This window comes from Physeter macrocephalus, chromosome 6 (assembly GCF_002837175.3).
Source record: "Physeter macrocephalus isolate SW-GA chromosome 6, ASM283717v5, whole genome shotgun sequence".
NCBI lineage: Eukaryota > Metazoa > Chordata > Mammalia > Artiodactyla > Physeteridae > Physeter > Physeter macrocephalus.
This window is the reverse complement of record NC_041219.1, coordinates 69,059,981-69,073,459: the sequence shown is the minus strand read 5'-3', so window position 1 is coordinate 69,073,459 and position 13,479 is coordinate 69,059,981. Positions and strand designations below refer to the sequence as shown.

The following is a 13,479-nucleotide window of genomic DNA, read 5'->3' as shown; positions in this document are numbered from 1 at the left end:
CAGCGGCCATGGCTCACGGGCCCAGCCGCTCCGCGGCATGTGGGATCCTCCCAGACCGGGGCGCGAACCCGGTTCCCCTGCATCGGCAGGCGGACGCGCAACCACCGCGCCACCAGGGAAGCCCCATCTGCATATTTATAGATGGCTATAGAGTGGTTCTTAACTCTCCGACTGGATTGACAAGTTTTTTATATGAATGTGACCATTTGATTCAGGTTTAAACTTGAAGTTATCATCCATCCTGCCTCAGTTGCAAGGTACAGTGAGAAAAGTCTAGACAGCAGATTTCAGATCTGGACCCTATGCTGCCATGCTGTGAAAGTAAACTAACTTCCTGGGACCTTACTTCCCTCCCAGGATAAATACAGTCCGACCCGTTTTTGTTTATTTGTTTTATCCCCACTGATCCAGGGACTGCTGTGAACCAGGTGCTCTGCTGGGGGGCTTTGCATACAGGATCTCATTTAATCTTCCCTGTAACTTTGGGCTGACCTCTGGCATCCTTTCCTCTGCCCTGAGCTTCTGCCATTGGCTGTTCTAGGACCCAGGGCAGCTGTTTTCTTATTTTAGTCGTGCTGTCATTCTCTTTGGCTGGGAACAAAACGAATGAGCCATGTGATGTTTTCATGTTCCAAAATGGGCTTTGGAGAGTACAAATTTTCCTAAGTTTGGGAATGCCAAAGTAGGCACAATGCCTTTAAAATCCCCCTTGGCTGATATTTACCAACAGAGTACAATGGGCTTCTGACTTGATGGTTGCCCAGACTCAGTCAACTGTCTATGTCTTTGGTCTCTTTTCCTAGTGCAATATTTTATATGTAATAGGAATTAAAATTATATTTTGTGGAGGAAAATATTTTATCCATTTTTGCTTTGCCAATTTGTGATTCTTGTGATTGAATAAACCATCATTTGTAGGTACTGGTTTTGGACATTTTTACCATTTTATTCCTTCTTGAGTTTAACATGTCTGACATTTATGAATCTGCTGAGATATAACCAATGCTTCTAAAGTCTTAGCTTCCTTATTTCTAAAATTAGGACAATGAGAATGTCTACAGTCCCCATCACACAATGTTGCTAAGATTAAATCAGGTAATATGCGTGAAAGTAACTTATAATATATAAAGTGTTAGACAACTGTTGTTGTCTAATACTTTTGTTGTTGTTGTTAAAAAAAAAGTTTCTTTTTCCTCTTTCTTTTCCTCTCCCTCTTTCTCTTTCTCCTTCCCAAACAGTTCAGTTCTAAAGCCATTAGGTGGGGCAGCACAAGGTAGGCATGTACACTGGAAGGGGGGGCATGCTGGGGTAGTCCATAGAAAGGAGTCAGAGCCCAGGCAAGGTGGGGAAGGTCCACGCAGTGGGGAGAGACACTCACAGCAGGTGTCAGAGCCAGAGTGGAGTGAGGGAGAGGCCGTGGAGAGACTAGTTAAGTGGAGGGGGATTGTCTGAGTCTGTTCAGGCTGCTGTAGCAAAATACCACAGACTGGGTGTCTTCTAAACAACAGACATTTATTTCTCACGGTTCTAGGGGCTGGGAAGTCCAAGATCAAGTTGCCAGCCTGGTCATGCTCTGGTGAGGGCCCTCTTCCTGGTTCATAGATGGCAGCTTCTCACTATGTCCTCACATGGTTGAAGGGGCCAGGGAATTTCCTGGAGCCTCTTTCATAAGAGCACTAATACTATTCATGAGGGCTCCATCCTCATGACCTAAGTACCTCTTGAAGGCCCCACCTCCAAATACCATCCGTCTTTGGGGGTTTATGATTTCAGTATATGAACTTTGGAGGGAACACAACATGCAGATCATAGCAGGGATTAACCCAATAAGTATTAAATTAAAGATAATGAAACTAAGTATAGATGTGTGTGTGTGTGTGTGTGTGTGTGTGTGTTGTATATTGTGTCTCTCTGACTGCTGAGAGGGCCTGTAACACCCCAATAACAATGAGCACATCTAACACCCAGGTCTTTATATCATTCTACACTAAAAGGAACCAAGACTCACTGAAGAAATTGTTACTTCTAGGGCTGTGGCAGGAAAAGTAAAAGATGAGCCTAGAACTTCTTCTTGTGTCAAAAAATCAAAGAAATGCTCAAAGAATGATGGAGATCTGTCAAAAGTTTACAGAAACCAGTTTGAAGGGGCTCCCACTGGCCAAATCAGGCACAATTTAAGCATCAAAATAAATAAAGATAGCAATAAATTAGAATACATTGAATAACACAAGGAACCATGAATCCAATACAAGTATAAGTTTATTGAGGAATGGGATATTTATATAGTTTCAAAATAACTCCCCCAAATACTTACTAATAACAAAGGAGAAACAGAAGAAGATTTTACAGTGGAGAAGCCAAAAGACATGACTTTAATCAAGAGATCAAAGTAAACATCAGAAGTAATAAATAAATTGTAATTCCTCTGCCCCCTGATGAAATGCAGTGAGAAGAACAGAGTATCACCTCTGTGCTATATCTACCAAAGATGCATAACTTACTCTAACCATGAGGAAGCATAGGACAAGCCCAAACTGAAGATCAAATTTCAAAATAACTAGACTGTAGTCTTCAAAAGTGTTAAGGTCATGAAAGCCCAAGAAAGTCCTCGAACTCTTCCAAACTAAAGGAGACTAGAGAGAAGTGACAACTAAATGTGACACGTGACTGTGAACTGGGTCCTTTGGTTTAAAGAACAGTATTTGAACCACTGGAGAAAGTTGAATGGGATTTAAGGATTAGATGGTAGTTATGTATCAATGTTAATTTTCTGATTTTGATGCTCATAGTGTGGTTATGTAAGAGAATGTTCTTTTTTTAATTGAGGTATAGTTAATTTACAATGTTGTGTTAGTTTCATCTGTATAGCAAAGTGATTCAGTTTTATATATATATATATATACATATATATATTCTTTTTGGATTCTTTTTAGGTTATTATAGGTTATTACAAGATATTGAGTCTAGTTCCCTGTGCTCTACAGTAGGTCCTTGTTGTTTATTTATTTTCTATATAGTAGTGTGTATATGTTAATCCCAAACTCCTAATTTATCTTTCTTCCCCCCACCACTATTCCCTTTGGTAACCATAAATTTGCTTTCTATGTCTATGAGTCTATTTCTATTTTGTAAATAAGGTCATTTGTATCATTTTTTTAGATTCCACACATAAGTGATATCATGTTTGTCTTTATCTGACTTACTTCACTTAATATGATAATCTCTAGGTCCATTCATGTTGCTGCAAATGGCATTATTTCATTCTTTTTTATGGCTGAGTAATATTCCATTATACATGAGTGTGTATGTACATATATATTAATATATATATGGTATGTATATATATATATCTTCTTTATCCATTCATCTGTTGATGAACATTTAGGTTGCTTCCATGTCTTGTCTATTGTAAATAGTGCTGCTATGAACATTGGGGTGCTTTTCAAATTATCTTTTCAAATTAGAGTTTTCTCCAGATATATGCCCAGGAGTGGAATTGCATGATCATATAGTAACTCTATTTTTAGTTTTTTAAGGGGGAATGTTCTTGTTTGTAGAAAATACATGTTAAGTATTTGTGGATGATGGGCATCCAGTCAGCAATTGATACACAGATGGTTCTTGAAAAAATATTAATTCTCTTCACATTGTACTTGCAACTTTTCTGTAAATTTGGGATTTTTTCAAATTATATATATATACATATATACATGTATTTATATATAATTATATATATAATTCATATAAAATTAAATTTTAGTATAATTTTTAAAATATGTAATTTATACATAAACATATATATAATTCTATTTCCCCATTTTATGAAAGTTCTCACCAAACCAGTTTTCTGTTATCTGTCAGCCTCCCCCCATAGCTAAGAAAGTTATTAAAAATAATTTCTAATAAATTTTCAAAATCAGATTTTAAAGTACTGGGATAATAATATAATTTATACATTATAATTACATTATAATTTATAATTCATCATTTTAATAAATAGGAGAAATAGAACTCATTTATCTAGGTGACCAGTTAAGTAACTATTCTATTCACAACTTTCCAACTACAGCTGGCTGTCTCTGGTCTCCACCTTTGCAGAAAATTACAGGCTGTGCAGTCCAGGAAAGGACTCATACCAGTGCATGAGAGCCAATTGCTGAATTTTCAGAAATGCTGTAGGCCAGTTTTAAACACAACCATTGTGTAAAATTAAATTACATAAACTTAAAAAATATCAATTATGCTAAAACGAAAGGTAATGCTCAAAACTCATTGCATCCTAGTTGTTTACTGCATTTTCCTATTACCTATGCTCTTGAGGTTATTTATGACTATTGTACTCACATGGTGGAAATATTCTATAAGGAGGTACTGCTGCTCTTCCCATCTCCAGTTCAGTGACATCACATTGGTAGCTTGCAATTAGCCCTTAGTTCCATTTCACTTGGCTAACTTATGCCTGGGGCATATAAGCGTAGCTCCCCTTTTTCCTGCTCAAGGTGGGAATAAATTGAGAAACAAGACAAGGGCCAGCAGTCAGAGAACCAAGTAAAATCTTTATTGTCAGTAAAGTCTGGGTTGGAAGAATTTAGCATGAGAACAAAAATGGATACAATAACTCCCTATCCTCTAATGTAGGCCTGGGAACCTGAGGGAAAGTTAGTACTCAGAATAGATATTTACAGAGAATAGAGAGAGGAGAAAAAAACACCCGGACATTTTCCTTTTTCTTATCTCTCTCTTTCTTTCCCCAGAATCTAGAACACAAGGATTCTATAGTATAGAAATATTGAAATAACAAAACTGTAGGAGATTTGTTGCTTTAATTTCTTCTTTCCTTTCTCTTTTTTCTCATTAGAATTTTTCTTTTTCAGGTGATTTTGCACCCAGAATTCCTATCCTCCACCAGCCCCTTGTTACCCATGGATTATGAAGAGTTTGTCCGAGGTTGTCATCTTGGAGTATTTCCATCATACTATGAACCCTGGGGTTATACTCCAGGTATGTGACATGTATAGATCGTGAAGTGTTTTAGATTTTATTAGTATATTATTTTATGCACATGTATGTAATATTCTAAGTTGATATGTCATTTCTAAATGATATGTCATTTAAAACTACAAAATCAAAACCTTAGTAGAAATGGTTGGATCTATCCCAGGGGTCCATTTTATGTTTTGTAGCTCCTGACCTAAGAGTAAGGACATAATATATAATCTTTTATGTAAGTATAGGAGATTGCGGTTGGGCATATTTTAGGGAGTATCTGAATTGTTGCCTCATTGCATTCCAAAGAAAAAGAATGTTTTATAAAGATTATATCTTCACCAGTCCTATCCATTAATATGAAGGAGAAATTAACTGCAAGGAGGTTAATATGAGAAACAATTTTTGTTTCTAAAATTGTTCTAAAATTTATTTCAGAATTCTTTTTTTAAATGAAAGGATATATGTATCTTTTAATTAGATAACACATTCATATGGTTTTAGACACAAATAGTATAAAGAGATGTACAGTGAGAAGTCATCTTCACACCCTTGTCTCTCAAAAACGAGGTACTTTTAACATAGAATCCTGGTTCAGTGGTAGGTATTATTCCCAATGACGTAGTTCAATTCAGACCCTCCACCTGCCCCCCTTTCTGTTTGGATGGTGGATTCGCAGATCCACTATCTATTTTTCTTTTCTGGTCCCTACTAGCATGGTTGCCATTAGCATCAAGAGCCATCAATTTGTATTTCTACTGAATGCCTAATTAGAAAAGAAACAAGTACTTTAAATATATGCCAACGCAAAGAAGACAATGATGGCTTTTCCATCTTCTTGGTAAACAGCGATTTTCCTCCTAGATAGATATAATTCCATTTATAATTGTAAAAGAAAAGGCTCAGAAAACATATTTATTTATAATGAATACATTTTGCCTTCTGCATCTCAATGTCATTATAGGCCAAGTAAAGGGCAGCAGCAGTCAGGGTTAGAGAGGTCATAGACTGAATTATGAAGAGGATATTTTTCTAATCTTTACATTTTGATCCCAGAATTTTAGTATAGAATTTAAAATTCTGTATAAATAGGATACTATAATCCTTACAATAGGCGTGACATGAAGGATCTTCATCTTTTGACATAGGTCCTATTCTATTGTTCTAGGCTCCACCAAGAATAATTTGCCAGCAGCTGTAAAACCATTAGAACTTTTGGGAGAAGATTGAAAAAGAATTATCCATTCTTGAAACATGACAGAGAAAAGTTATTGATCTAACTCCTCCAGCTACCTCTCTTGTAGTTCTAAAAATTGTTCTCGGCACAAATTCCACTTTTGTGAAGGCAATGTCTTCTTACCTATGAAATGCCTGCATAGTTATCTTAAATTGCTTATAATAGAGTATCTACCTTTTGAGATACACTAAAACAATTCACTTGATGAACTTAAAACTTTGTTATAGGCTCTTATTCCTATTATTTCTAGGAAGTAACATAATTTACGATTGGAAATATTGAGAGCAAAGAAGTACAAAACCAAAGCATGAGTGACCAAGGGAATGTGGGAAGTCATTTATATTGGGTAAAGAGAATGTAATCTAACTTACAGCAGCCTTTCTGCCAGAATATCATTTTATAGGACAAAGTTAAACTTAACATGAAATGATAGAGGAAATATATTTAGTGTGTTAAGATAAAGGCCAGCAAATGTGTTATGAAAAATAAGTAGATGGAAAAAGGGGTGTGAGAAATATGTACCCTATAGTGAATGAGTCATTCTCTGTTTTAAATTAACCAAAGGGGAATTCCCTGGTGGTCCAGTGGTTAGGGCTCCATGCTCTCACTGCGGAGGCCCCGGGTTTGATCCCTGGTTGGGGAACTAATATCTCACAAGCTGCATGGTGTGGCCAAAATAAATAAATAAATTAATTAATAAATAATAAATTAACCAAAAGAAGTTGGTCCCTCCTTATTTATAGAAACAGCAAAACCTCTGGTGGCATACATTTGGCATTAGCATGTTAGATACCTCTCTAACTTTTTTTACATAATTGTTTTATGCTGTATTAACTCTCACTCCAGAAAGTGTTAAAATCTGTTTTGTGTTTTGAGAAAACCCAGTGAAGATAAATGCTGACTTCATTAAATTCACTCAGTTAACATATACTGAGCTTACATGGGTCCCTGGCATTTTATTATATGGGTGTCAATGAGTATTTAATAGAAATAAGGATCTGTGAAGTTCCATAGAATTGTAGGCAAAATTTTTCTGGGGAGGAGTTCCAGAGTTTTCATCTGATTCTCAAATAGGTCAATAATCCCCATCCCACATTCCTCTCCTCTACCGTCTTCCCCCAAATTCGGAAACCACTGTTCTCTAGAGCTAAACCAAGAGGAAATACTTGCAGAACAGGAGTACATGGGTCATGAGGAAATCTCTTTTTATCCACCCATCCCCACTAGCCAACCAAGAGAAATTCCATAATAAAATATAAATTTCATGTTAACAATTCAAACATCCTTGAGTGTGTTAACATGTCTTAAGACACATCTGATATTGTCTAAAAAAAAGGTTTTGATAAAAGGTGGTAGAGGATTGAAAGAAACCATGGGTTCACTGAGCACCCGAGAAAGTGGAAGGGGTTGGTGGCAAGAGAGGTGAGTATGTTGGAGGAGCTAGTTCTTTCCAAAACATATTTATTTACCCCGGAAACTTGCCAAATACTTAGTGACACAAGCTTAGAACAGAGCAAAAAACAAAGCCAGCTGGAATGAGAGAGGCAGTGTAGGGTAGCAGTTCTGAGCAAGGGGTCTGGAGCTGGGCACCTGGCTTCAAATCCCAGCTCTACCACGTTGCCTGGCTTGGTGAAGTTGGGGAAGCTATTTAACCTCTCTGTGCTTCAATGTCTTCGTCTGTAAGATGGGGATAATGGTAGCCTCACTTCATAGGGTGGTTGAGAAGATTAAATTAGTTCATGCATGTAAGGAGCTTAGTACCGTGCCTGGCATAAAATAAATGTTGCTATTACTAGGTGGACTGGGGCTTTTCCTTCTCTGCGTGTGTAAGAGGATATTGTTGCTGGTTTGAAGCCAAGCCTTTGTCTATTTCCCCTGGCAGCCGAATGCACTGTGATGGGTATCCCCAGTGTGACCACCAACCTCTCCGGCTTTGGCTGTTTCGTGCAGGAGCATGTGGCTGACCCCACCGCATATGGTGAGGCTTTTCATCATGAACCCAACTGGGGGAGAAGGGACCTCTAACCACACAAAGCACGGGGTCTTTACAGAGCCCGACTCTAACGCTATCCTGATGATTAAACTTTTTATACTTCTTGTTTAATTAAAAGTAGATTTCATTATATGGTCCATAGAAAAGATTAGAATGATATGAATATTGAACATATATCTCAAAAGGCAAACTACAAAAGGAGTGCTAAACTTGGACAAACATTGCCTTTTCACCTTTTTATTTTTCTGAACTGATTTGGTCCACTATTACCTAGAAGTGATAATCAAAATAGCCATGGCTTTAGAGTACATGTATTGATCAGCACAATTATTTTATAAGTTCCATGCCAAGTTATCAAAATTCACATTTAAGATGGCAGATGGTATCACCATCTATATGTCCATGCTGCCTAGCAGCAAGAAAAGTTAGAATGGGCTGGATGCTCTGCCTGGACATTGCCAATTCTCTGGTCTTTTAGAATTGCATTGTCACTGTTGTCTTTCCTTGGTTGACAGCTCTGGTCCTCACCTGTGGCTGCACAGTGGGGACACTGGGGAACCTAAAAAGCACTGAGACCCAGGTCTCACCCCGGAGATTCTGGTTAAGGACGATCACTGATCCGAGGTATCCTTGTATTGCCAGATTTTCTTTAGCAAGATCTGTTTTGTTGGCTGTGTGTTGGTGACAATTGTGAGCCATTAGAAGGAAATCACAGGAGAAATACAGTCTCAGAAGGGAAAAGATAAAGCAGAGGCAGTAGGGGAGTCAGGGAGTGGATAATCACGCAGTTGGTGATAGACCTAAGGAACAGGAGTAGAAGTGCTTTAAGGTTAGCCTTATCTTGACTTGTGCTCTGGCTTTTGTGCCCCTCAGGTATTTACGTCGTTGACAGGCGATTCCGCTCACCAGATGATTCTTGCAATCAGCTGACTCAGTTTCTCTATGGATTTTGCAAACAGTCACGCCGCCAGAGGATTATTCAGAGGAACCGAACGGAGAGGCTTTCAGACCTTCTGGATTGGAGATACTTAGGCAGAGTAAGCAAGTTTATGATACATACAGAGGACCCCTTTAAAAATCCCACTGGACGGTAAAAGAATTGATTCGAGTTGTAATCTGCAAGGTCAAGTCTGTATCATCATTGTTAAGATCTCAGTGATGTTTTCACGTACGTAATATGCGTACCTTTGAGCTTGATATGAATTCGCAAAGTCCCAACCCCAATTTTTCATATTTAGTTTGAGACCAGAACAGCCAGTCCAGCAGCATCTAGCCATGATCTTACTAATTATTCTATCACCAGGGCTTGAAACCTGATGCTTTACAGGTTTCATGAAGATGAGGAAATCTAGAGAAAAGTCCCGATTTTGTTTCACTCTAAGAGGTAATATGATCACATTCCTCAACTACAGCGGGGAGTGGAAATAATCTTGTTTCTCAAAATGACAGGTACAGGAAATACCTCCTTTCAATCCTGCCATTAGTTTATAAATACTCAGACGTTCATATATCTTAGCAGTGGATGATTTAATGAAAACTACATTGACTTTGCCTTCACATAATGTATCTGCTTAGATACTGCTCAACTTTGGCTGACAAATGACAGATTCGGCCATCAGCTGAGTATCTACACACGCTCATTTCCACCCAGGAAGATTAATTTTGCTGTCTTCATTTTATAATGAAAGCAGGATGATAAGCCCCTTAGAAGCTCCGTTGCTTACGTAAGGTCGGAAGCAGGATTTAAAGCCAGTGTGTCTGATTATTCAGGCCCCATCTTTTTCTCCATGCCATCCTGCTTCTCTATAGAGTAAAACCAGTGTTTTCAGTTGCCTTAGTGCTCAATTCAGAGTTCAGTAAAGCCAGTATGTCCTTCCCCTCCAATTTCTGATAGTATTTCTTTACTTATTCCCTGAAAAATGATCAAGCTATAAACTGTCATATTTTTTCTGATTCTTAAATTTAGGATGAATAAAATCTGTCACTTTAAAAAATATATATATATATTTATAAGTAGGAGAACAAGATTTTATATAACAACTTGGTTATTGAGATATAAATATATAAATATACATCTTTTTTAACCCATGGATTGATTTTCTATCATAGTATTACCAGCATGCCAGGCACCTGACATTAAGCAGAGCTTTTCCAGATAGATTCCACACAGAAACCACATCGCCACCAATGGTAAATATTTTATGTATTGTTTATTTGTTTTGAAAGCTAAATGTCTTACGTATGGTAAGTCCTAACAATACCTTTTATTTGGAAGTAGCTAAATTCACAAACTATTGTACTTTTTCAGTGTTGCTACAAAGCAAATAGAGAAACTGACAAATCAGACCAACTCTAAGCCCTCAGTTCAGAGTTAGCTTATACACTGGCTGAGCAGTCAGCTAATTCATGTCACTGGAGAAGGACTTTTATGTGAAAACTCTCCTTGCCTTAGTGCCTGAAACCTCTCTTAGACATCCATTCTTTTGAGGGTTGTCAAAAAATAAACTGGCCTGCTCTCATTGCAAGTGAATTTGCTATCCAAGGAGATGTTTAAATGTAGGGTGACGACTTGGCAAGAGTAATAGTGAATTCAAGCACCACAGGAGAAATTGGACTAGATGAGCATTTATGCCTGGTAATTCAGCAGTGCCCACCAGGGAGTCTTCCTCGAATATTCCCTTAGACATTTATATTCTTGAGGCTAGAGGAGATTACTTGTCATCACATTCACTTAGAAGGAAACACAGCTTGAAGTAGGGCAGTATCAGGCATTTCTCTTCAGCGGAATTAGTCCTTACAGCAGTCTACACAGCGGTCCAAGAGCTAAACTTCTCAGTTCCCTACCCACCAGGTGAAAACTAAGGTGTAAAAGATGAAACCCATATCATTGACTATGAGATCCATTTTAGCTTAGTAGTTCCACACCCCACAGGACCCAACATCTCATGTAAATCCTCACAGATAAGCTTCTATGGTCTCCACAAGGAATGTGAGCAATTACAAGAGTCATCAAATTCAAGGATTTCCAAATACTCGAGATCCTCATCAAGTATTTATAGATCCTCCAAAAGCAGATGTAATTTTCCAATCAGGAGTCATTTTCACTATAAACAATTTTGCCTAATACATTATATTCCACCTCTATTTGGTGTCTGGGGACCAGATCTAGAAAGTTAACCCAAGGGAAAATTTGCTCATAGAGAAAGTTGAAAGAGTTTTGTAAATCCCTCAGTATACAAATTCCACTTCCCATGTCCATGATTCTAACAGAGTGACTTGCTTAGCTTATTTAGAGGTGGTCACTGCCCTTGATGATAATTCAGCTATATTCATTCATTTATTCAACTAATTCAAATAATAAGTATTGAACTCCTATGCTCCCTGAGTGTAGGACTCAGCTCTTTTTTTTTTTGGTATTGCTTTCAGGTAAAGTATCTGAGCCTTGAAACGAGTGTACATGTATGACATAATAATGTCATATAAATTCATACCATGAATTTATACCTAAAAATAGTTGAAATTCAGAGTGATAAGTGCTGTAACAATTTTATACATTTGTCTTCCTGATTGATGAAGCATCTGCACTCCTAGAGAGCAGGGATCATGTTTTTCATCTTTGTTTCCTCCTGCCCCATAGGTGGTGCTTAGTATGTGTTTAGCAAATGAGTTATCTCAGAGCATCTTAGGTAGAAGGGCAATTGATTAAAACCTAGTGATGTTTGCTCATTAACTGAAATAAAAGGATCTGATGGAATTTTAAGGTCAGTGAAGTGGCCTGACTTCCAGGAATCTTTCTAGTGGGTGTTGTCCATGGAATAGCCAGGCTGCTCATGTTCTGGAATTTGATTGAGCAAATCTGAAGGATGACATAGAGACTGATGATCTCAACAGTGTATCAGGGCAGTTGATATTAAAGGCTCTGGGATGATCACAGCCCTGGAACCACTCTTTGCTCTACCACTTTCATGCCGTATGAGCTTGGGCAAATCATTGGCCTCTTGGACCCTCAATTTTCTTCTGTCAGCGGAAAGAATAAATTGGTCAGAGATTAAATAAGATCACATGTATATGGCCCCTGGCACATTTCAGTGCTTGACAAAAGAAAGCTATTTATTTAAGGAGTCTCTCTTGAGCTTGGTTGGACCAGAATCAAGACAAATCAAAGTTAATAGCCCCTGAACAGACCAAACAAATCCAACTGGGTTTTTTATTAAATGCACATCCAAGTGTGTACATCACTGAAAAATCAAAAAGCCATTCTAATGTTTTGTGTCTTACTTTTGTCTTTGGCAGGCAGAACGGTTTAAATATCCCAGGCCTTCCTCAGTACCACCTTCTCCTTCAGGATCTCAGGTCTCTAGTCCTCAGAGCAGCGATGTGGAGGATGAGAATGAGGGTGAAAGATACGATGAGGAAGAGGAGGCCGAAAGGGATCGGTTAAATATCAAGTCACCATTGTCTCTGAATCACGTTCCCTGCGGGAAGAAGAAGCTGCACGGCGAATACAAGAACTGAATTCCACTCTGGTCGAACAGGCTAATTCAGTGAGAACATAGTAAGAAAGATTATTGAAAGAAATGAAAATGCCACATGTTTCATTCTCTTCTTCTCAGTATAACGATGGGATTTATTCTCTGCCTAAAAAGTGGAGGAGATTAAGCGGATGGCAATTTTGTAATTTATGATAAAATCCAACTCCTTTCGCCCCTGTCAGTTCAGGCTCTAGGAAGAGTGTGAGTTAAAGGAGGAAGACTGGAAGTGTTTTTAAAATGGTTATTTTAAGCAGTAAGAATTTGCATTTCCTAATGCTGATTTTTTTAGTCATCATCACCATAATCCTTGGCTTAGTGTTTATACAGCTTCTATACCTGCTAAAGCAATCTGCCATTTCCCCCACAAAGGATCCTGATCTTAGCTACGAATGTGTTCTACCTTTATATTTCAAGTAATTTGGTCTTTAGTGATTATTTTTATTTTTCACATGAGGCAGAACCATGAATTTATACCTAGCTTTGCAGACAATCAAAATCCATAGGACAGTAGCTATCCTAAATCCAGATGTTGATACATATTAATGCATATGTACAAGGTCACTTCTCAAGTTAATGATCGGGAGACGTTACCATCTGTACTGTACCATCTGACTGTAACAGTTTTTTTCTATTGTTTAAAAGGAAAGCCTTTTTGAAAACTTGGTCAATCTTCCATAGGTGATAAATTGTTAAATCCATATGAATAAATATATCAATATTTAAAGATTTAA

General features: G+C 37.8%; 1 protein-coding gene across 1 annotated transcript in view; it reads left to right on the top strand.

The window, feature by feature from the left end:
* Nucleotides 1-13,479, top strand: part of GYS2 (glycogen synthase 2) — a 61,186-nt gene extending 47,707 nt beyond the window's left edge. The window contains exons 12-16 of the mRNA XM_007127987.2: nucleotides 4,875-5,001; nucleotides 8,106-8,201; nucleotides 9,090-9,253; nucleotides 10,326-10,406; nucleotides 12,510-13,479. Of these exons, the coding sequence (XP_007128049.1) occupies nucleotides 4,875-5,001; nucleotides 8,106-8,201; nucleotides 9,090-9,253; nucleotides 10,326-10,406; nucleotides 12,510-12,731 (690 nt within the window). The 3' untranslated portion in view covers nucleotides 12,732-13,479. The remainder of the gene's footprint in view (nucleotides 1-4,874; nucleotides 5,002-8,105; nucleotides 8,202-9,089; nucleotides 9,254-10,325; nucleotides 10,407-12,509) is intronic.